This window comes from Rissa tridactyla, chromosome 8 (genome assembly GCF_028500815.1).
Source record: "Rissa tridactyla isolate bRisTri1 chromosome 8, bRisTri1.patW.cur.20221130, whole genome shotgun sequence".
In the NCBI taxonomy this organism is placed as follows: domain Eukaryota; kingdom Metazoa; phylum Chordata; class Aves; order Charadriiformes; family Laridae; genus Rissa; species Rissa tridactyla.
In genome coordinates, this window is record NC_071473.1 from 53,945,309 (window position 1) to 53,969,595 (window position 24,287).

The following is a 24,287-nucleotide window of genomic DNA, read 5'->3' on the forward strand; positions in this document are numbered from 1 at the left end:
CCAACGCCCCCGTGCCACGGGGGCACCCAGCTGCTGCTTGGTGCGAGGGCCCCGCTTGGAAAAATGTGATTTTTTGGGGGGTACGGAGCAGGGTTGCCGGCTCCGGCGCGTGGGTGCCGGCCGCCCGCCGTGTCCCGCTCGTCCCCGGTGATGGAGGCGGTCGGTCCCACCAGGCGCCGCACTCGGTTTGAGGGGAACCACTGCCCCTTCCCAACCCTGTCGTGACTTGTGCCGCGGTGGCGACCGGGGGGAGTTGCTCGCGCCGAGGACGGTTTGGGGTCCGGCGGGATGCTGCTGTGCTGGTCCTCAGCCCGGGCTGGGCGCTTTGCGGGGGGCGCTTGGCACTATAGAGCGTGTTCAACAGGGCGCCGCTTGGGTGCGAGCCATGGTTTTGTGCCCCCAGGGCTGTTCCCTGTGTGCTGGGGGGAAGCGGGGGTCCAGGGCATGCCTGTGCTCCTGTCGCTTCCCCGGCGAGCTTCTTCCACGCTCAAGTTTTTCCTCTTCTCTGAGGAGCCTGGTGCTTAGAGTCCGCCTTTAAATGCGGGATAAGCAGATTTTCCCCGGTGCTTTTGGCACCCCGTCGGGGTTCTCCTCCCTCTCCAAGCGAGCGTCCCGTGGGCGAGGGCTCGCTCACGGGGGTCCCGGCTCACTCCCGCATCCCTCGTGTCTCTCCTCGGAGAGGCTCAGTGAGATGGAAAGGGCTTGGCGGCTTTTTGCGCGTGGGAAAACTGGGGATGAATAGAGCAAAAAAAAAAAAAAACCTAATAGAGCAGAAGGTAACGGGCTTCATTGTGGAGCGAGGAGCAGCTGCGTCCCAACAGGGGCCCCGTGCCCGGGGATGCGCGGGGGTGCGGGGGCTGCTCCTCTCCCCCTGCCAGGCCAGGGTGCTCCCGCGGCCCCCAGTGCTCACTCTGGGGGGTTGACAACGAGCTCCTGGTGACGGGCAGGAAGGGACAAACCGGGGCCCGGCGGCTGGCAGCGCTCGTTGCTGCGAGCTCCTCGGGCTGGTCCAGCCCTGCCCCATCCCGGGGGATGCACGTGGAATGCTCTGGCCGCGCAAAACACGATGCAGGGCGGTCGAGCGCGGCAGCATCTCGGGGCACAACCGTTTTCGGTTGGGGTTGGCAGGTGGCGGCGTTTCCAAGAAGGTTGTGCGAGCCCTTCTGGTGCTCAGGACCAGGCCGATGGGCTGATCCACCTCCGCAGCCTCCTGGGCCCGTTGAAGGCTTGGGTGAGATACTCCTGGCGGGGCCCTGTGTCTCCCAGCCTCATTCCCTGGTAGGGAGAAACCCTTAAAACAAGTATTCTTGTAAAAATGTCGCTTTATTAGAGCGCAAATAGCAGCCTGTGCAAGGGTTTGGGTTTGTCTTCAGCTGTTCCACAGCAAAGCACAAACATCCGTGTTCTCCTGCGTCCCAGGATTTACAACCTCCGGCAAACGCGCACCGAGCTCCAGCGCCCGGCATGGAAAAAACTAGTTTTATAGGGGGAAAAATGGTTGAACTTAGTTAGAAAGTCTGTTTTGCAGGTGATGGGGGAGAAACCCGCGGTGATGGGAGCTCTCGGCGATGGGGCTGCCGGGGCGTCCGCCCTCGGCCATCCACCGCCCTTCCACCTGGGACGGATAAAGGGATGAGCTTATTTTTAGTAAAGGTTTAATTATGGTTTAGCGAAAGGGTCGCAGAGCCACGTACGCGGAGATGTAAACAATCCACCGGCTGCCCGTCGCTGCCGTTAATGCCGGGGGATTTGCCGGGGCCGGGCCCAGCGCGGGGCTGAGGTTGCCGGATTGGGGCTTTATTTAGCAAATCCCCGGTCGCGCTGCGCCCCGGGGCACCCGGCTCCTCCGCTCCTGGTGCCTGTCACATGGACCTACAGCATGACTCTGCTTGGAGATGAGTAATGCACTCCGGTGACTCATTTTCTGCCTTTTTGTGCTTTTTTTTTTTTTTTTTTTTTTTTTAAATCCATTGACTTCGTCGGTTGATGTTTACTTGCAGCTTCCTACCGCGTATCCTTCAGGAGCTGCCTGATATTTCCAGGGTTTTTTGCTGACAAACGTCCGTGTGTCAGCTGGAGGGGTTGGAAATCGCTTGGAAATCCGTAAATGCCAATTTTACCTGGAAATGAGAGGGGTTTGCCGGCACTGCCCTCCCAGGGGAGACGGGTGTCCTCCAGCGATGACCCGGCCTTTGGGAAGAGCCCGTGCAGGGAGCAGGTTCCTGATGTCGTTAGCGCCGGGTTAATTTTGCCCTCGGGAAGATGAGGTTTCGGTCTCGGCACATGGCAGGAATTGTTTGATAAGGTGGAGGCATCCTGCAGAGCCCCCCAAAGCTGGAGCTGGGCTGTGGGTAGCGATAGCCCAGGAGTTTCCCACCTGTGCTGATGGTGCAACGTGGAGGCTGCCATAAATCAGTGCTGAAATGGAGGAATTTGGGGAAGATAACTTATTTATCCATTGCCCAGCTTGGGAGAGGGTTTGCAGGGGAAGTTACAGCTCTTCTCGCTTATTTAAGGAATATAACCCCTGTCGAGGAGCACCCCGACAAGCGTGGGAGGTGGGCTGCCGCGTCTGTCCCGGCTGGAAGCAGAGCCGCTGGGATGCGGGACGGCTGCGGCAAAAAAAAAGTGTTATTTAGTGGAAAGGTGTTATTTTACTGCGGACGCGGCAGGTGTGTGCCCATCACCTGGGCATCCGGCCACCTGTGCCAGCCCGGTGCCTCGGCAGGTTTTGGGGCTGGTCCGGGGCAGCGGAGCGGCGTTGGGCGCGTTGCGCTCGCCCGGGGATTACAGACGGATTTCCCGGAGGCGCCGGGCACCCTCCCCGCTGAAAGCGCAGGGCGCAGGATCTCCTTGCAGGGATTAAATCAACCATCTGTTAAATAATCCCGTCCCTCCGCCCAGGCTGCGGCGGCGTTTCGCGCCGGCTGGGGTGGGTGAGGGCTGCGGCCAGGGACACTTTGGGGCCGGGGACACTCTGTGCCAGAGACCCTGTTGTGGCGTCGAAGCTCGTTTCCCCACTGGTGTATCCAAACCATCAGAGGTGCTTGGCCTTTGGATTTTTTTTTAATGGGGAAAAAAATGGGATTAAATGGGATTTTTTTTTTTTTTTTAAATGAGGAAGAAAGAGATTTTTTGGTTTTTTTAATGGGAAAAAATGGGATTCTTTTTTTTTTTCAATGGGGGAAAAAATGGGATTTTTATGTTTTTCAATGGGGGAAAAAAATGGGATTTTTATTTTTTCAATGGGGGGAAATGTGTTTGGTGTATTTTGGTGGGGTTTTTTCGTTTTTTTTTTTTTTTTAAATGGGGGGAAAAAAAATGGGTTGGGTTGTTGGTGCTGGTGGTTGTAATCCCCGTTTTTGGGTGCCGAGCTGCGGCCGTGGCCTTGGTGACAAACCCACCTGTGTCCCCAGCCCCCGGGGTGGGGCTGTCCCCACTGTCCCTCGCAGCCGTGGGGGCTGTTTCAGGTGACCCCAGGACACGGCTCCCCTTCTCGCAGCCGTGCCTGGGGGATAAATCAGTGCAAGTGGTCCTGCAGCATCTTTCCTGCCAGCGAAAAAATTATCTAAGTGAGCTTTTGGAGCTGGTTAAAGCCATTTTTGCCTATTTTGTGTCTCGCGTATTTATTGGGGTAATTCTAGCAGTGTCCCGCGTCCCTCCAGCGTTGGCGTTGCCTGTCACCTCCTTGGAGCAGCTCTGAGAGGTGCTTTTCCAGCTGGCGAGGGTGGCACACCCCCTTGGTTGGGGGGGGTACCGGGGGGGCTGCATGCCGGGGCTGCCAGGGAGAAATGGGGGGACGTGGCGGTTTGCTGGGACAGGCTCGTACCATCCGGCTCGTAGGATGCTGGCGGTGGGACACGGGGGGGTCCCCAGATGCTGGGGCTCAGCTCTTGCAGCCCCCCCCCTTCCCTCCCCAGTCTCTTTTGTTCCCTGCTCTGGCGATGCTTCGGCCGCTCTTCGGGCGACACGAATTCCCAGGCGCTCTCGGAAGGCGGTCGGGGAGAAATATTTTTTTTTTTTTTTTTTTTTTTTTTTCTTCCCCGCATCATCCTTTCGGGGCTAATTGCTGGCGATGTGACGTCAGCCCCATGGATTTCTCTCTTGAATGGCTGCGGGAGAGGCGAGGAGGGCCGCCCGCCCGCCGATGTGCGCCCAAGCTCGCAGCCGAGCGCGCGGGGGCTCGCACCCGCTGCTGACGGAGCGAGCTCTGCCGCCTTATCCAGGCTGGATTTATCTTTTTTTACCCCCCACCTTCATCATTCCCAGCCGGTCTCCCCTCACGCTCCTAATCTGACAGCGCCCGGTAATTAATCTGGCTCCCCCAGCCGCTGCGATAGGATTAGAGGGAGGGGAAGTGCGTCACGAGGTACGAAGAGGGGGTTATGCTTTTGGTGAAAGTGGTGGAGGGGGAAATGATAAATAAATAAATAATAATTAAAAAAAAAAAAGAAAAAAAAAAAAAAGGGAAATAGGTTGGTGTGTTCCCAGGGAGGGGGGGTTGTGTCGGGAGCGAGCGCGCATGTGAGGAGGTGCGGGGTGGGAGGGAGCGGCTGCGCTGCTGCCAGCGCCGGGGCTCGTCCTCCCTTTCTCTCAGCATCCTCCGGTGATCCTGGAGGTGATACAGGCACAGCAGCATCCATGGCCTGCCCTTAGCCTCGGCACTCGGGGGTGGCTTTTTTCCCCCACCCCCCCTCCCTTCCTTGTTATTCCTGCACCTAAGCCAGCCGGGGATCAGAAGCGTTTGATTTGAGGGCTTGCGTTAAGCATCTGGTAACCGGGATCGTGTTCTCCTGTATTTTTTTTATTTTTTTTTTTTATTTTTTTTTTTTTCAGGCTCCTTGGAAATTGAGGAATGCAAGTCTGCCACCATGATGGAAGGTAGGTGATGATCTGAGCATGTCTTTCTGGCTCGCTGGAGTTTTTAAAGCAATGGTGGAGGAAGGAGGATGCTCTGAACCTGTGCGTGTGAATCCTTTTTTTTTAAAAAAAAACCCAAAACATAATATAAAAAAAAAAATAAAATTAAATCCTCCCCTCCCCCTCATCCCAATCGAACCGAAGCACCCTGCCGGCGGATGGTGATGGTGTTATAATAATATCCAGCCCGTCGGCTTCTTTGCGGTTCCATGCCCAGCCCTGTGCGGGCAGCTGGGGGGATGCGACCCCCCGGCCCCTCCGGCTGGCGAGCGGCAGCCTGGGCAGGGAGAGGGAGCCCAGGCCTCGCCATTAAGGTCTTTTAAGCGTTATTTTACCCCCTGCTCGGAAACGCGCTTCCCCAGCCTGCCGTGATGCACAGGGGATGAGTTGAAGTGTTATCTGCACGCACAGACCGGGGGCTGCGAAGCCTGTCCGTGACAGATGGGATTCTGTGGTTTTCCAGTGTCAGCTGTAGGGATGAGCAGCTTCTCAGTGGGAAACGAGGATATTTGAGTTTAAGGCAATTTTTGCCATGTTGGTGCCCCTGGTTTGAAGATGCAGGCTCCGGGGAGGAGGGGTGGGGGGGATGCTGGGTTGAGGCTTATTGGAATAAAAAAGGAAATGAGAAGGAAATATGGGCTCCGGGCACCAGATACTTCAGGCAGCGTTGCGAGACTGTGCGTCTGATCGTGTGTGGGAAAAGCCCCTGGGCATTTCTTAAAGAAATTTTAACCCGGGTCGTTTGTCTCAGCTGTATGTAAAGCGCTTTTTTTTTTTTTTTCTTTTAATGCCTTCTGGAGTAATATGCAGGGAAAGGAAAACTCTTTAATTTTTTTTTTTTTTTTTTAGCAGAATACATACTTCAGGGCCAACAAGACCAAAATATTCTGGGGTGGGTTTTTTTCTGGTGTTTTTTTTTCTTTTTTATGGCCCTTTGGTGGAGGCAGAGCCGCATCCAGCGCTGGGCTCGCGGCGCTGCCGGCATGTTCACCAGCGGCTCCCCGGCCTCGTGAGATGACAGGCAGAAATTGGGCTGCCTCCCGGCGTCTCCCTGTGAATCCCGGTCTGCCGCCTTGCCCAAATTCACCTGGAAAGGCGTCGGGCTCCGCGTAACCGAGATGTCTTGTATTGACTTAAAATATTTGCCTAACCTCGGCAATTCCGGTGCTGTAAAGGCCATGTGGGAACACGCAGGAATTGCTGCTTGTCACTTTTTTTTTTTTTTTTTTTGACTCCTTGGTGTTAAGGGAATAAGCGTCGTCGTCCCTTGGTATGAGGAAATGCCTTCAGTGTCTTCTCGAATATTGACGATGAAGTCTGAAGCGAAAGAGGTTTAATTTTAGGCCGTGACATCAAACTCATCCTGGCGTGCTCGCATACGTGACACGTTGGGAACCAGGCACGCGGCCTGTGCGAGGACGGGTAATTTTAGGGAAGATGTCGTTAACAACACGGTTCCCCTGAAAAGCAGAGGAATTAATGTAGATAAATTGAAGCTGGCCTGCTGTAATTCCTGGTTTGGGTTACTTAACTAGTCTTTGAGGCTGGTTGAGGAGGAAAGCGGTTGGGTTTTTTGTTTGTGTGGGCTGGTTTTTTTTTACTGTTTGGGGTAAAATCCTTAAGGATTTTTGCCTTGCTTGTGAAATGCCCGGGGTTTGCCACGGAGCGGGATCCTTGGCCGCCCTGGCCCGGACGGCGGGATGCAGGCAGGGGGGCCCCGGCCCTGGAATGGGGAGGTCGGCCAAGACCCAGGCAGCCGGTTCCTCGGGCTCTGGCGGACGCGGAATCACTTCTCATGAACGAGTCTGGCGTTTAAAAAAAAAAAAAAAAAAAATAATACCAGCCACAAAAAGTTTCCCCATTACCTGTGATATTAAACGCCTTAACGTGTTCCCCAGCTAGCTAATGCGTACAGGAACCTGGAATGGAAGCGGGAAAATAGCATTAGGGGAAATAATTAGTGGTTTTGATTAATTTTTCAAGCAGTTGGAAACTGGCTCTATGGGTGGAGTAGTGAAACTTTTGTGACCGATATCCTACTGGCACCTTGCAGAGATGCTTCGTTTTAATATGAGAACGCTTGCAAATGTGCCTAGCTTAATTTGATCTGAAACTTTTAAACCTGCACAAGATGCCTATAGCTCCCTGCAGTAAAACTGCTGAAGGGTTTTTATTAGTATTGTAATGACTTAAATCCCTCGTCTCGCCAAGAGGTTGGAGGCTGTGCTGGAAGCCGAGGGTGGAGCCCGGGGAGGAGCTGGGCTGTGGCTCCCCCAGGATGCAGAACACGGGGCCACCCGGCATCACCCACGGCCGGCGGGATGGACCTGGCTCTGTTGATGGTTTCGCATCATCTTCTGTGGAAACAGGAGAATTTGGCTCCTTGGGAATGATGGAGGATGTGCAATTTGCGCTAGTTTGTGCTGAACCCAGTATGGAATTTTCTCACGGTCGAAGGGGAGAAAAAGCGCACGATTTTCACTGTGTGCTTAAAAATCACAGTATCTTAAAAAAACTAACCGTGAACGCTGTCTCAAGAAACCAGTCCTCGCTGGGAGAGCTGAAGACGTGCCATACGGTGTCTCAACCACCAGCAGGGCATGGTCCTCTGGGGTGAGGTGGGCACAAGCGCTGCTGTTGATCACCGTCTGTGTTGGGGATGGTTTTGTCGCACGTGGCCTCCCTCGTGCAAGTGGAAATTAGGAGTTGGGGATGGGGGCTAAACCCCTCCCCCCAGCTTTGAAATGATAAAAATAACCTGAGGCAAAACTGTGTTGTATGTCAGCATTAGGTCCGGGACCCAAAGTGCCGCTGGAAAGGGCCCACCACATGCTGGAAAGGTCTCCGTGTGCGTGGCAGTAGATGTGAGAGGTATTTAGATGTTCCCTCTGATTGTAAAATAAGTCGCCAGCGCTCAGAAATGCGCTGGGCATGTCGTTAAGGTAAACATCCGTGCACAAGAACAAGTTTATCTGCTTTTGTTTCATCCATCTGTTGCATCTCCAATGTACTGAAGGTATTTTGTACGGCTTAATTAGGTTTTGAAATCGCTGCTGCAACATGGCACGCGAGCCAGAAGCTCGGCGATGTTCGGGAAGATTAGACGACCGTTTGGCTGACGGGAGCAGCCGTGGCTACGTTAGAGAAGGTTGTTCCTTCTTCTGTGGGAGATGGTACCTGCGTTTTTTCCAGAGCCCAAACCAGATGTTTGATGGGGAGAAGCTTTCACAGAGTGGAAATTTCTCGTGCCTCGCTTCTCCAGGCTTTTTTGCACCTTTTTCTGGAGAGTTTGATCACTCTGGGAACTTCCATGGATGACTGGTTGCATCCGAAATGGCAAAAAAAGTCTTACTTCATCTTTTAGCAATGGTTGTGTCCAAGCCTCATGTTTTCATCGTGCTGAACAGGTAGTACTGGGACCAGAGGCATCTAATGGCACACAAAAAAGCTTTTTTTTCTTGGTTAGGCAAGAAAATCAGCTTTATTATGTTTTAGGTGGTCTCGTTTCAGTAAAAGGTGTATCTCAATGTGCTTAAGTTGACTGTGTGACTTGGCATGAAATGACCTGGTAGAAACATGTGGTTTTTAATTGAGAAAGCCAATAGCAGGTTTGAGGCAATTAACATAAATTCAGGCACAGATGGAAAAACCATCCCAGAAAATACGTGAGGACCATAACACCAAGCTAGGCCCCGGATTTTCCAATCTGTTGTTTGAGCTTGGGCTTGCAAAGAGGCTCAGGGCTTTGGCTTGCAGGAGCATCTCCGGCCACGTCCTGAGATGCAAGGGGGGCTTTTTGAGACCTGCTGGAGCTGCTGCCTAACCGACAGGCCTGACACTGGTGGGGGAACTATTTTTTTGCATGAACACAAGAGAAGATAACGTTTGCCCCTTCTGTTGGGTGATGTTGTCCCTGAGCCAGCGGCTTGGCTCCCCGTGTAGCCCAGGGTGGGCACAGGGCTGGGGACATTTCACCACTTCTTGACTTCAAAGACATACATAAAGCCTTTTTGGGGTGTGTTTGGAGGGTTGATGTTCCCCACGGGCACTGCCTGCACAGGAAGACTGACCTTTGGAGCTGCTGAAGATGAAGCGTGTGAAAAATGGGGGTTTGGGGAGTGAAGCAAAGGGCAAGGAGCACTTTAGCTCTCAGTTTTGTGGGTTCAAAAGCAGGGGATGTGGTTAGTGTGTCCGGTCCAGACCTGCTCTGGGGAGCATGAAATGGTCCCACGCTGCATCGTGGTGCTTCCAGTGACATCTCGTGCACTCCGGGTTGGAGCTGGGCTGGCAAAACTGGACCCAAAGAGCATCCCCCATCAATTTTGAATGAACTTGCTCAGCAGTCCCGAGGTCAGGCAGCTGAACAGGTTGCAGTAGCAACCTCTAGTCTACGGGGAGAGGGGAAAAAAAATTAAAAAAAATCCCTTTTTGCATGTATCCAAACCCTTCCCGCTGAGCTGGTTTGGGTTTTCCCAGCTCTAGTCCACTGGCAGCGTGTCCCTCCATTCTAAGGGAGGGAAGGCATAAATGGCTCTAGCTCAAAACCAACAACCACCAAGGAAAAGGCCTTACCCAAACACTGGGAATTTGGGAAATGCTTTGGATTGGGGCTGGTGGCACTTGCCAGTTAAAACCCACGTGGTGCCAAAGTGGTGGCGTTGAGGGTTCAAACGGAAATACAGGCGAGGCAGCAAAACCTGCCATTTGCCTCCCGCATAAAATGGTCCATGGGATGTGGCGGCTGAAGCAAAACCCAAACAGGGTCTTTTTGGGGGGGTAGAAAGGATAGAAAATATGGCAAAACTCAACAGCTGCATGTGATGCAGGTCTGCAAAATGCCTCCTTGGACTACGTCTCAATTGAAAGCGAGCCCTTGGGCATCTCGAGTCCAGATGCAGCAATTTGCGTTTCTCTGCCAAGGCAGAAACTTTCTGCACGATTCGTTGGCCTTGTTGAAATTGTGAAGACGCTTTAGAAAAAAATTACAGGTTAAGCCAGGTTTCTGTTCTTCTTGAACCTTCATCGCAGGATCTTAAGCAGCTAAAGGCGGAAAAACGTGGTTGTGTGTGGAAATGCCCTTCCCTAAAAGCCGGTGTTGAGGCTGCGAAGCCGTGGGTGCCATGAAGTGTGATTTACCCAACACTCGTGCCTGGGATCCCGACCCACGGCTTGGATTTGAGAGGAAGAAAAGTGGAAAGGAGGGGCAGGGAAAGCAGAGCTCCTCCCCAAACCAGCAACATTAACTATTTGGACGTCCAAAATTTGGCCTAGTTGGTTGGAGAGCCTTTCAAAGCCACCAAAGATCCATCCGCCTTTGGGAAGCGGAGAGGGGTGCGGTGCTGGCCGCTTCCCTGCTCAGGTTGCGAGGAAACCTTACGCGCGGTAGCGTCCCCACTTTCTGTGCTGGTCCAAGATAGCCATTTTTTTGCTCATTTTACTTCAAGAAGACGGTATATTGGAGTGTCTACGGGTCCAGTAGGAAGGAGGTTCACGTGCAGCAGCACACAGTGCGGCCCTGTTTGCCTTGCCAGCTATTCAACAGCCTCCGCTCCTTATTTTTAATAGAAGTTCAGTTGCAGGCTGGTGTTTCTGGGGACTTTTGAAGGCTTTTTGCTTTATCTGTGTGAACGCGAGAGGAGTGAGGCTTGCAGTGGTTACAGCTACCGTTTTTTGTTTTTTTTTTTTGCACTTACAGCCTCGCAGAATGATTTATTATAATTTCCAGTTTGGTTTTTTGGTATTTTTAAAATTTCATAGATGCTCACGCGGCTGCCTGGGGTGTACGTACTTTCCTGGGAGCAGGAGGAATGGGATTTCGGGGCTGTCCTTTGGGAACAGGCACGGAGCTCCAACCCTGCCCTCCCAACCCCCGTCCCCCTCCCCTGCCCTCCAGTGGGCTGCAGCACGAGAGGTGGGAAGGGGCAATTCCCTCCCACGTCCCTATTTCCACTGGAATCATGGAACGTGATAATGGTGCTTGAAACCAGAGAGGTACCAGGACTGGAAAAATCATACTTTGCATCTTGTATTATCTGGGAGCTGTTCCTTATGCATCCCAGCCTTGGAAAACCACCTAAGGCTTTGGGAAGTCTGTCTTTCCACTTTAGTTATGACTTTTTTTTGTGTTTGGGTTTTTTTCTTTTGGTTGGTTGGTTTGGTTTTTTGTGTTGGTTTCGTGGTTTTTTTTTGGTTGTTTTTTTTTTTTTTAAGGAGAGTTATTGATTAAAAAAAATATACCTCTTAAAATCCTCCACCTACATGTTGCAGGGAATTTCAAACGCGAACTTGAGATTAATGTCATCACGTGTGGGATGTGTGGAAATAATCCGGCGGGGAGGTTTGGGATAGGGTGAGGCGAGGAAGCCGGGAGGAGCAGGGATGCTGCGGGCTCCCGCGGGATTTCATACAGCCCCGCAAATATATGGGTTTTCTCCAGTCGGGTCCGTAGAAATCATTAAAGATGCACCTTGGTTATTAGAGGCAATAAATAATAAACGGGTACCAGGCTTTTCAGCGCAGGCATGCGTGTCGCTGGGCATACGGTTATTTTGGGCTTTCCTTAAAATACCGCCCGGCGTCGCACCTGGGGCTGGGGGGTGCAGGGAGAGGGGTCGCATCCCCTGCCCCGCTCCTGTCGCAGGCACCATCGGCTTCAAGAACAAACTCGTGTCTAAAACATCAGCTCGGATGAGGATTTGTGATGGATTATAACCAGAATGACGGAATGGTTTGGGTTGGAAGGGACCTTAAAGATCATCTTGTTCCAACCCCCTGCCCTGGGCAGGGACACCTCCCACTAGAATTTTTTGTATTGGCTGAAAAAGAAAATAAACTTGGGTATTATGAGGCAGTACGAAAAAAATCTGTATCAGAACCTTCCCTGAACCGCCTCCCCATGAGCAGGGTCTGTGTGGTCCATGGATGGATGCAGACCCAGCTCTTGAGGGGCTGTTTTTTGGATTCACTACTGCTGGAAGCAGCAAAATTAAAAATAAAAATAGTTTTCTCCCAGTATTTTGCTGTCAGCAAAGAAATTAAAACTAGAGATGGGTGGATTCAGACTGGACGTTAGGAAGAAGCTCTTCACCATGAGGGGGGTGAGCCCCTGGCCCAGGTTGCCCAGAGAAGCTGTGGCTGCCCCATCCCTGGAGGGGTTCAAGGCCAGGTTGGACGGGGCTTGGAGCAACCTGGGCTGGTGGGAGGTGTCCCTGCCCAGGGCAGGGGGGTTAGAACTAGATGATCTTTAAGGTCCCTTCCAACCCTCACAACTCTATAATTCTATGAAATTGATAAATGCAATGCTGCTGAAAGCACTCCTGTAGCCACCTTGTTACTGGTGGGGTTTGCTTGGAGCTGGTGGCGTTGGTAAATACACCTGACAACGAGCTCATCTGGGGCGCTTTTAGGTCCCTCATAAGGTGCCCTTCCACATGTCAAAGGCGGACTTAATTTTTAAGATGGTTTGTTGGAGTTTTGCAGGGGTTTGGCCTGGTTTTGGCGCTGGTGCAGAAGATGCAAAAGCAGCCTGTCCAAGTTATTAATAATGAGGTCATTTATCCTCACGTTTACCTGGCTCCTTTCACCTGGGGACCTCGAGCTCCTTCACGCCGCGTGGCTCCTCTGCGGGGAGACAGATGTGTGGAGGAAGCTCCGTCAGTTTTGCTAAATGCTGCCTGGAACTGAAGCCTTTCTTTGGGTCAGGTCTCCTGCTCTTTATTTTTAGTTACGCTATTGCCACGGTTAATCACTGCTTTAAAATTAAGGTATTCATTTGACAGCAGACCGTGGGAGGAACAGGATGGTTAGAGGAACTGGGAAAAAGTGTCTCGTCACCTTTTATTTTGGGCCTGAGTTTTCATCGTATGTAAATGTAAATATTGCAATTTTAGTTGGGTTGTTTTTTGGGGTTTTTTTGGTGGTTTTTTTGATGACCAAATTGAGAGCAAGTGACGCTTTTCCCTGGCAGCTCGCCTGGAGTTGTACCTTGTCCCCAAGGAAGCGGCTCCCGTGTCGTGCAGGTGAAAAACCCACCCTTGCCAGAGGGCCGGGTGTCCTCTTCTCCCCTGGGGACATCAGGAGCTCCTGGAGGGTCACACAGATGTTGGCTGCAGCGGGGTGGCCGTGATGGCTAAGTCACGGAAGGCTGTTTCTTGGTGTCATGCCCAGGCAAGGATTTTGGTGGGTTTTAATAAGTCCTTATATTCTGTGTACACAGTACGACTGTAAAATTGGTGTGGTATTTCGTAGAATATTGTCAAAATAGTTGCTGGGAGTCTGTGGTGCATGTGGAGGTGATGGGTTTTAAGGAGATGCCCTTTGAAAGAGGGCTGTGAGATGGGACCCGCTGTCGGCTGTGGCATCAGCCGAGGAGCAGGCGTAACAGGAAAGCCTTGCAAAGAAAAGAAGTTTGCGGTGGGGTTTTTGGTTGTTTTTTTGGGGGGTGGAATACCAGCATGGGGGATATAACGTGCTTGGGTGTCCCCTGGACGTACTGTGTCCCACTAGCGAGCCCAGTGCCCTCCTGCAGCTGCTTGGTGCCAGGGCTGGTCTCTGACAGCGCCGTCGTCTCCCGTTCCGAACAAACCAAAAAACCCCAAACCCCCTAAAAATAGAAATCTGAGTGTCTTTTGGGAGGGAGAGCCTGTCCTGGGCAACTTCTTAAATAGCACAGCAACCTTTAGAAATGCATCTGGTGTTTTTGTGCGTGTGCCAGCTGTGAATGAAAGCCACAACTGTACCCAGATTTAATTTACTGACAATATTGGCGGAGACGTTTGTGTCCCACATCCCTCGGTTGCCGCACGCCTGGGGTCTCTGAAAGTTGGTATTTAAAAAAAAAAATAAAAATAAATCTAATCTCTGGGGAAAGCAGGCGGTGAATAATTCCTGCAGCTGCTTTACTGAGGTTGGGGAATAACCTATGAGCAAGGATTTGCATCCTTCCGCTGTTAAATAGTCCTTAAATGCTCAGCTCCGAGGGGAAAAAGAACTGGAGTCTTGTGTGTTGTGACGTGCCCTGCTGATGCTGCCCTTTATTTTAAGGACAGTCTCGTCCCCGGGCTTTGCTTTGGGCTGGCTCTGAGCTGGGCGGCCCCATGGCATGGGAGGAGGGCTGGGCGCGCGCGTCCGCTGAGCATCCCTGCGATGAGACGGGAACGTTCGGGCTCCTGGCTGCACCCCCCTCCAGCCCTGCTCGTTGTTGTACCGGGCCTTGCCATGGGGAGAGCCCGGACCTATGTTTGCATGGAATATAAATTTATATATATAATGTAAAATGTAAATGTATATGCAATATAATATAGGATAATGGATATGGGATAATAATATGGAATATAAATATAGGAGTATATCGGATATATTATATATAATAATATATAATTATATAGTAATAATATATTAAAATATATAGTGTGAATGTAGTAATAATATAATTTATAATAATATAAAATATATTAATATACACTTAAGAGATAATTATATTAATATATACTATAATAATATCGACATAATTTATACGATATATTAATACGATATATTAATACGATATATTAATACGATATATTAATACGATATATTAATACGATATATTAATACGATATATTAATACGATATATTAATACGATATATTAATACGATATATTAATACGATATATTAATATATTGTATTGCTATATAACATATATATATATACACATATATATATGGATTATAAATCTATTTGCATGGCTCAGGGTTTATTCCCGTATGCTGGGGCTGCAGTTAAGGGCTGGGGTCTCACCCCGCGCTGCGGGCGCAGGTTATCTGAGCTGCGTTGTGCCTGCAAAGCAAAGGGGCCACGCTAACGCCCAGACACAGGTTTAATCTCGGGTATATTTACATAAGGCGGCACGTCCTCCCTTGCCGTAACGAGTGCCATTGCCCAGCCCTTTGAACTCCGGGCTCTGACTGCTGCGATGAGTATTTGGGCGGTTTGCGAAGGGGGGAAAAAAGGCACAGACCAAAGAGAAGGGGAAAGACGTGGAGGTCCCGGGAGCCCAAACCCCTCCGGGTACACGGGGATGGATGCTCGCTGCTCCAGGGCACGGGGGATGCAGCTCTAGGGCAAGCAGGACGTGTGTGTCAGCAGCCACAAATCCAGAGATGGACACTTGGCCACAGGGCTTTCTCGAAGTTATTCTTCATGTCTAGTAGCTGGAATAGGATCCGTATTTTTAGAAAGGTGCCGAATGCTAATTCAAAACCTCCTTAGGCAGAGTTCACCACAACCTGTTCAGAGACTTAATTACCCTCATGGTTGAAAACGTGACTGTATTTCTGAATCAGCTGCAGGGTCTTCTAGATCCCTTCATCACCACATTTCCATTCCTTGAGCGGGTGCTTGGACCCCGATGCAGCCTCTTCCAACACGGTTTTGGTGCTGTGCTGAACAGGCGAAGCTCCCGCAGGTGCCCATCTCCTGCTCCTCCAGCCTTTCAGCCGCCCTGGTTGCTCTCCCATCGGCTGTGTGCCAGCTCTGGGGTCCCCCCAGAAGCTTTGGGTGCTGGGCTCGGGCACAGCAGCTGGGCAGGACCGAGCCCAGGTGTGATGCCACCTCTCCGCTCCTCTTTGCCATGTCTCTGCTTGAAGGTGGGGCTTGTTTTTACCGCAAAACTCTTGATCTCCTCAGTGGTGACCAAGAGCACCACCACTGGACCACTCCAGTGGAAGGTGGCGTGCACCACGTCTCCGAACAGCACTATTTACATGGGTCAACAGCCTGGGGCCTGGAGCCAGGAGTGACCACTCCTACTGTAGGAGAAAATGACCCCAGAGCAGTAACTTGTGATGTTTTATTCTATTCAGACTTATTCGCGATCTATGTAGGCTCTCAAACACCAGTAGTCCTTCAACGTCTTCCAACTGAAATTTCTGATAAGGAGCAAATTTCTCCTTAACAACAACAACAAACACACAAAAAAAAAACCCAAACCCCACAACAAAAACCAAATCCGCAACTGTTGTTGCTCACTTTTGTTTTCAAGTATCTCCTTTCCAAAGCCACAGGCGAGAAGCCAACAGTGTTCTGCTCCTGCAGAGAGCAACAGAAGTGGCGGTGTGGCCGCCATCCCTTTTTCCCCATTTTTTTTTTTTCCTTCATTTTCTGATAGGGAGAAACTGTTGTAAGCATGTGAAGATTGTGATATGTGTCTGTGTGACTTTGCTAGCCAGATAATTTATTTTTTTTCAATAGCTGTAAGTGTAACAGGGTAGAGTAAATTCACATACGTAAGGACCTTTAGTGCCTGGCTAGCTTGCTATCAAAGATGGCTTTGTTAGCCCCCCGCGGTGAAGTGAAATGTAGTGGTTTAGCGGCAGTTTGCACTGGAAACAATGGGTTTACTGGGATGAAATGTTAAGTACAGCGAGATCACAGGGCCGCCGGGCAGAGCTGGATGTGCATACAGCACTGCGCCCCGTCAGAAGGGACATCAGCTGCTTGTTTTAAAAATCCCTTTTTATGTATTTTGAGGTAGCAAAGCAAGTAAGCTCCTGCAGGTGACTCCCCCGGGCTTTTTGAAGGGGTTTTCCAGCAAATTTTCAGAAAAACAAATTTCCTGTCTGGTTAAAACGTAGACTTTGCTTGTGTGGGGAGAGTACTACGTCTGGCCCTTACCCTGGGGGGCAGCTGGTTCCTGGACACCCACCACTCAGATATCAATCACCATTATCATCATCAAAATTTTTCAGTTCTAGGTAAACCTTATAATTTGAAACCAAGGCTTGTTGACGGGTCAAATGTGCATCCCCCTGGGGATTTGTGTTCTTGCTGGTCCCTTGGCCCCATCTCCAAGGGTCCCGTTGTGGTCCCTTGGCCAAGGGCAGGGTGGTGGTTTCCATTGGTGGACCTTGAGACAAAAACTACCGAACCTGGTGCTACTAAAGCACAGGGGCTGTTCCTGCGCCCTGAGCCGCTGCCATGGCACCATCCTCCTTCATGGGGGCTTTGTCCAGGTGTGAATGTGCGGTGGTTGTAGTTGATTTGATGCAAAATAATCTCATCTGGCCTCGGGATGCCAGAGGTGTAGATGTGTCACTTAGGGACATGGTTTAGTGGTGGACTTGGCAGTGTTAGGTTTGCGGTTGGACTCAATGATCTTAAAGGTCTTTTCCAACCGAAGTGATTCTATGATTCTCTTTGGAAAGGCGTTCTGCATTATTTCTTATTTTTTTTTTGATACCGGAGGAGCTGAGCTGTAAGAAATGCCCTTTTTTTTTTGGTTAGATTGGTAGGAGTGACCTCATTGCGTGTTTCCTGGGAGTTATGGTCCTGGAGGGTGTCCCTGTATGGGACGTCTTGGCTGGTGGAGCAAAGTGCTTGAGGGGAATGGTCCCAGCAGACCCCCAGGAGAGGCTGGGGGGAATGGTGAACCCCAGCGCTTGCTGGGACAGGGAGCTTGGAGGGTGTTGTCAGAAAGTGTAAAATAGGGTAATGTAGCCCTGCTGGGGAAAAGGAAACCCCAAGAATTGGGGTGGGGGGGAGTGAACAACCGGTCAAGTTGAAATAGAGCGCAGTTTTAATATTATTTCCTCGAGGGGATAAGAAGGGTCATTTATTGACTGAGAAGACAGACATTTGACAAAAAGACCTGGCATGCATTATTTATGTCACTTTGCACAGAGGATGGGAGGCTAATGCCAGAAATAAATACCCTCGAAATGGGGGGGAAAATAGAGGGAGACGGCAGCGGAGCAAACGCACAGCTATTTGCAGAGCCTGGCGAAGCCCGCAGGCTGGGGGCTGGCGCGAGGCTGGGAAATACAGGTGCTGCTGGTTAAAAGAGTGAATCCTCACTAAAACTCGCTCTGCAGAGGCAGCTGAGACGCAGCACTTCAAATTAGGAAAGGAACCAGGTAAGGGTGGAGGCAACGGTACGTTATTAATTGCCTGTCGTGACCTTCAGTGGTGATGGGATCATGGCCGGAGCCTGCAGGGACACCACGGCAGGTGGCGGGGAGCAGCAGAAGACCTTGTCTCGTGAAGGACTCGGCTTGTGACCCCTGGCCGTGCTCTGCAGGGCCAGGTGGCTGCAGAAGGAGTCCCTCGGGCTGCCGACACGAAGGGTGCCATGGCTGCCCGACCGCCGCTCGTTGATGGCCCATCCTCTCTTCTCCGGAGCAACGGCTGCAATTAGACTTGTAAATGAAGGCGGTTAAAATATTAATGGCTGTATCGAGGCTCAGTTCCTCGCCGCCTTGTTAAGCCTGCTGAAAGGCTGGTAACGAGCTTTAGTGCAAAGGTTGGTTTAGGTAAAGCATTTTTAATATTATGAAGATGTATGCTAATTTAATTACATATGAGGTGGGCAAAACCAAAAACATCATGGACTGGAACAGCGCAGTTACCGAGACTTGACTTTGCTGCTACCTTGGCCGTGGTGGTTGGGAACGCTGGGTTTTTGCAATGGACCGAACATGCCCATTTTCATGTAAAATATTGTTATTGTTGCAGCAGCTGGGCCCAAAAGTCAAACCAGGGGAAGCTTCTGGGCTGACCTGCAGAGAGGGTTTGGGATGCTGCCGTTCGGGTTATTTAGCTGGGGCTTGATGTGGTTACACCCTCGCTTCTTAAACTTTAATTTACCATTTGACTTTCGCCTCTGGATACGACTCGGAGAATTCAGTAGTTTTGTCTCGCCTTTGGTTTTGTTTTGCGGAGCAAAGGGAGGATTATTATTTCTTTGGTAAAGCCAGCCAACACCAAACGCAAAGTCCTTTGGCTACGAAACAGCAGCAGGTTTCCACATCTTTGGCTCCAGCAAAGTAATCCAAAGCGCACGGGTTTGTGTGCAGCGGGGAAAGCAGGGCGCTCAAATCAGCCTTAAGCTACGTGCAAAAACATCCACACAACTGAAACAAAGAAAAAACAAACCGATTAGCGATTATTTCTTATTTCCCCCTTATTTCTCCCCTTTCTTCCTTCTCCCTGCAGGTACTTTGGTCTTGAGTCTCTGGCATGGTAGTAGATAATGTTTATCTTCGTGCACAGACTGAGTAGAACTAATTTCAATCATATTTTTTCCTTTCTTTAGTCATCACAAAAGAGAGCTTAAGACCAAAATTTCTCTCACTGATGTCTCTCCTATGTGGGAGGTGTGTTGCTTTCATGAGGCCCGTCCTTCCAAGCGAGCAGCTCTTCCTCCAGGGACCCCCCCTCGGTATTTGGGGGTCCAGGAGCAGGAGCTGCTCCCACCATCTGGGGACAGAGGGTGAAGGATGGGCGTTGGGAGAACAGGGTTATCCCCCTTCTAGAGGCGTTAAGTTTTCAGTGTAGAATATAAGATGTTGGTAGTTTTTTAAGAATAGGGTTCAGAAAGCTCCATAGTGTTAAATACTCATTCACGTTTCTCAGATGCCAATTCTTAAGTGTACTAGGAAAAAGGGATAATAGTAAATAAGAGGTGAATAATGCCCCCCGGTTCAGAGCATTGTTTGTGTTTGCAATGGGATCCCTGGCGCACAACAGTTGGTTCAGCCTTGGCTTGTGGCTACTCTGAGTCTTTGAGTAAGAAGCCTTTTGGCCTGAGGAGTAATTGCAGCACGTGTAGTTGTCGTACCTCGGAGGGGCCGGTGCCTTTCCCCGTGTCTGGCCTCTGCGGACAAGGCTGGTTTTGAGGCCGCTGACGTGGTTTCAGGCATTCTTGCTGCTGTGGAGGTAAGAGCACGTGAATGACTCTGGCTCGTTGTCTGTGTGGCTCGTTGAGGAAAACCTGCCGAAGGAGAGAGCAGAAATGTCAAATACACCGTCCGCGGAGTTTTGAGTCTAACCTGGAAGGATGTCCCGCCGGTCCTTGGGCGGGACGCGCGAGTGCAGTGTTCAGTGCTGCCATCGCTGGTGTTTTCTCCAGCTCATGCCTGGCGTGGTGGGGGCTCTTACTGGGGTCACTGTGCCCCTTCAAAGAGCATAGACTAAACCACTGCTGAGGGTAACATATGGCCTTTCCTGCTTGGAGACCAGGGGCGCCCGCCTCTGCTTTAGCCACGTAATAACCGTGCAGAACAAAATCAGCCATTAATCTTCAAAACAGCGGCGAGCAGTGCCGTAGCTGTTGGTGGGAAGGCAGATTTCATGCCTTCCCTTCTTCTCTGATGCTATGAAACCAGCAGCAAACCTCGAGCTTTGTCCGGACCTTTGTCCGACTCAAAGTGTGGTTTTAGGCTGAGATTAAAATGGAGACGTGCTGGGCTGGCTGACGAGGTGGGTCTTCCCTTGTAGTCTGAATGTGACAAAAGAGACAGGGCTTTGGGAATGTAGGTAGGGACTTGTGTAACTGTTAATGGTCCATATTTGAGAGCATTTATGTTCCTCCTATGAGTAAGGTAGGAAGTCCCTGGGGTGAATGTGTGGGGAGAGGGCTAGGATGGCGATAGCTGCAGGGATTTAAATCCTTCCCCTCTGATGCTGCCATTAGCTGGGTACCTACTGGCACTTACAGTGGCCTGGGACCTTGTTCCTGGTTTTCTGACGCCTCTGGCAGCCCTGCAGCTGATGGATGGAATTTCTGTGGCTGAAGGCCATGCATCAGAGGAGACGTGTTCCCAACGTGCCCTGTACGACCTGTGCAGCGAGGTGGGGTACCTTGGGGCTTTAGGAAATCCTTCCCAGGCCCTGCAGCAAGCAGGCGACCAGCCACAGCCAGAGACCTGCAAGGGGACAGGTCCGGAGGAGTGAGGAGAATCTGGGTGTCTTGCCCAGGTGCCCCTGGAGGTGCTGGGTGGACAGTGGGGACAGCTGAAGGAGGGGGCTGTGTCACTGCCATCACAGGGCCACGCGGCTCTCCGGATCTTCCCCCCGGAGAGTGGTTTGGATCCGGTACCCAGTGCTCCTTGATGGGGAAAGGTGGGATTTGGTCTCCGTGTTAGCCGCTGCTTTAGAGAGCATCACCCAAGTGGTGGTTTCATCTCCTCCCTGCTCTGAGCCATCCCTTGATGCCCCATATGGATATGCTCTATTTTCTTCTTTCGTGCCTGTCTTTCTGCCACCTCACTGATCCTTCTCTGCTTTCTCTCCCACCTACTCTCTCACCTTTTCTCTTCCAGCAGTAAATCTGCCTTGTCCTGTGAGGTTCCCCTGAACCCATAGCGTTTCCATGTAGCATTCCCTCTGTGGACAAGGTCGTCTTATTATTTTATAAGGATGACTCTTGCCAGGACTGGCTTTAATGGCACTTCAGGTTCTAAAACCAACTGAAACGAGACTTGAGGACCAGAAAGTGTAGCTCCCTTCCATGCATAACCCTCAGCTCTGCCCCTGCACCATCAAACGAGGTATTTTTCACAGCCCTCTGGGCTGGGCTTGACCATGTCAAGGGAGACGTGAGTTTCTCTGAGCTGCAGAGCTGTCCTGGAAAATCACCACGTTGTCCCCCACCAAACCATGGACCTCTCTGGTGTCACTGTCAGGGGACCAGCACCCCAGCACGGGTGGCGGGTTTCAGCAGGGGACCTGCTCCCACTGGCTCTTGACAACCATCTCCAAAGAAGGCTTTCATTTCTATTCTGCCTTTCCTAAGTATCCCTCTTTCCCCTCCACCATGACCATTTTAAGCAGATGGTGGGCCTATTACATAACTGAGCAGAAGGCTTCATTGCAGAATTTAGCCAAACTGGGTGCTGCTTCAGATAAGACTAAACAACAACTCATTTCTGGGGTTTTTGGCCCTCCCCGTTCTACTCTGAGTTTGGAGGATGAAGTTATTCTAAGGGGTGAGATCAATGGAAATCTTCCCCAGTTATTAATAACTTGCTGGAGCCTTGAAGAAATTGTGGGAAAGCTGAAAGGCAAGACGTAGTAAAAACAAAGCTGGCCACGCGAGGTTTGGGGGATGAGCCCGTGGGGTTCAGCATCGCTCCCTGCTGCTTCTGCTGCCCTTAGCAGCTGGGTGCATATGGATCCCATAGGCTGGGGGTCTGTGGGATCCCATAAGGAATTCCTTCATCCCTGACCATGTGTTGCTTGCTCTGGGCAGAGGAGGGAAGTGCACTGGGCGTGACTTTTTTTTTTTTTTTCACGAGCAGTACCTTTTTTTCTCATTTCACGGAGGAAATGGCCAACCCAAAGCTCCATGAGCAACACCAAGGAGACCTGCTGGAGCCTCTCCTGGTCCCGCACTGGCTGCTTTGGTCCTAGTGTTGGCCCAAAACCCACCCAACCATGAGGTATCAAGAGCCTGAAGCACCCCCTTGTATTTTGATAATATTTAAATCCAGTGTTTTTTTGATGTGCTGCAGAAACCTAGCATTTCTAGTGCTTGTTGCCTGTTTCAGTCAATGCCCAGAAAATTAGGATGTTCCTGGGAAAATGGAAAATAATTTCAGTTGAAGGGCATGTTCAAATCAGGAGGCAGACCAAAGAAACCCAGTTTTCCCCAGAAAGCATCCATTGAATGAATGTGCCAGGGCACAGAGCTCCTGGGAGGAGTGCTTCCGTGTTCTTGGGGTGTCCAGAGCTGATTTCAGGGGAACTACAGGAGACTTGGCTCTTTCAGCACATCACTTGAGGTAGAAGCTTGATGGTTTTCACTGAATCCTAAACTGTATTTTTCAAGAAAGCAGGTTTTAGCCCAAGCATAGCTTTGGGCTTCTGGTATAGTGTGTGTTGCTTGAGCTGTATCCCAGGCTCACGGCACGTCATGTTTGTGTGACTGCCTACCAAGGCAAAACCCCGCAGGAGCTCCGAAAGAAGCCAGAAATAGCAGTTCTAGACTCAAGGTCAGTGGTTTATATTAGCTTCTGTGGCCACCAGGACCTCTAAATTATGCTGTGACTGAAGTTAATTGCTACGGTGCCATGGGCAGCGATAGCACGACAAGGGTGTCCGGCAGTTTGCAGCCACAGCCAGGTCTCAGCGGTCGGGCTGGACGGCCACCGCCAGCGGAGGATCATCTGCATGAAAACCAGCCAGCCAAGTGAAATGGGGTTTAAAATGCTCCAAAATCCCTTCCTTGGTGTGCCTGCTGCAAGTGGTTATTAAAAAAAACCCTCTCCTGGATAGCCCTTAGGCTGGAAAAGAGGAAGAAACTCGCAGAAACCCGCTCTCCTCCATCTGTTTTAGAAGTGGTGTGGTGGTGGCCACTGCCCTGGTGGGGTTTGTGGCTTGTGGGGCTCCCTGGGCTTCCCAACCGGCTCCAGCATCGTGGGTACCAGGCATGGCTTTCAGTGCTGTGCAGATCGAGAATCGGTGCAAAAGATAACCAACTTCATGGTTTAAACTGGTTTTTTTTTGGTTTTTTTTACACCCAAGAGGGGTTTTCCCACCGTGCGTTAGTGCCTACCTGGAGCACGGCAAAGGAGCGTATAATTAAGACAGTAAGCTTAGAAATATTAACTGTGAAACATGTAGTCACGCATGCTGAGATCAAGTTAATGAGTGTTAAGTGAACAAATAAAAGGCATAAGCAAATGTACACACTACCTGCAAAGTCCTGCTGGTAGTTTCTTGGGTTTGGGTCTTTTTTTTTAACCTTATTTATGAACTACAGCTGACGTAAGGGAATAAGGAACCTCTTGGAGGACTTCTTTGAAGCATAATATTAATATTGCATTCTTACTTATATTCCTTCTGTCCACAGGATTGAAAAAACGTACAAGGAAGGCCTTTGGTATACGCAAGAAAGAAAAGGATACTGATTCCACGTAAGTCAATGAGACATAACCTGCATTAATATATAATGATGCTGGGGAGAAGTTGATGCCGGTGTGCCAGGAAAGGAAGGAAGTCGGTGCATGGCAGGCATTTGTCATCCTTGGATCAAATCTTGTAATAACAGATACGTTTAAGCTGTTTCCCCTTGTACAGCCAGTGGCCAACAAATAAGGTATTTTCTTGGTGGCTCTGCAGAGATAATAAAGCCGGTTGTCCACGTGTTTGCAATTTACGGTGACAGTTAGCGGTGATCAGAAGAAAATTACTCCTCTGAGAGTTTCAGCAGATTAATCTCTGCCCAAACTACTGATTTGCCCGTCTGCTGAGATCTTTTTAGATGCAAATGCAATTTAAACGGATGCCTGTGCAGGCAGCGAGGCCGGCCGTGGAGCGAAGGGCTGCGCGGTTGGAGCAGGCTCGGGACGGGGAAGGACGCACGGGGCTGGTGGAGCCCATGCTCCTTTGGCTTTGCTGCGAGAGATGCTTTTGCTTCCTGGGAAAACATCTGGTGGGGGTTTCCCCCTGCATCTGGCAGGGGTTCTCGACACGTGTGGCAGGGGATGCCGTGCACAGGTGCAGAACCACTGGCAGGGCGCTGAGCCCAGCCCAGGGAGGGCTCTCGGCTGCCACTGACGCGGTTTTGGGGTAGATGTCCCAAAACAACGTGGCAAAGGAGCCTGTGCAC

The 24,287-nt window shown here is 50.8% G+C and overlaps 1 protein-coding gene across 1 annotated transcript in view; it reads left to right on the plus strand.

Annotated features, from left to right (window-relative positions):
- The first annotated feature begins 4,744 nt into the window (after window positions 1-4,744).
- The window catches only part of SGIP1 (SH3GL interacting endocytic adaptor 1), a 56,604-nt gene continuing 37,061 nt past the window's right edge, over window positions 4,745-24,287 (plus strand). Inside the window, exons 1-2 of the mRNA XM_054212022.1 lie at window positions 4,745-4,881; window positions 23,529-23,592. Of these exons, the coding sequence (XP_054067997.1) occupies window positions 4,872-4,881; window positions 23,529-23,592 (74 nt within the window). The 5' untranslated portion in view covers window positions 4,745-4,871. The remainder of the gene's footprint in view (window positions 4,882-23,528; window positions 23,593-24,287) is intronic.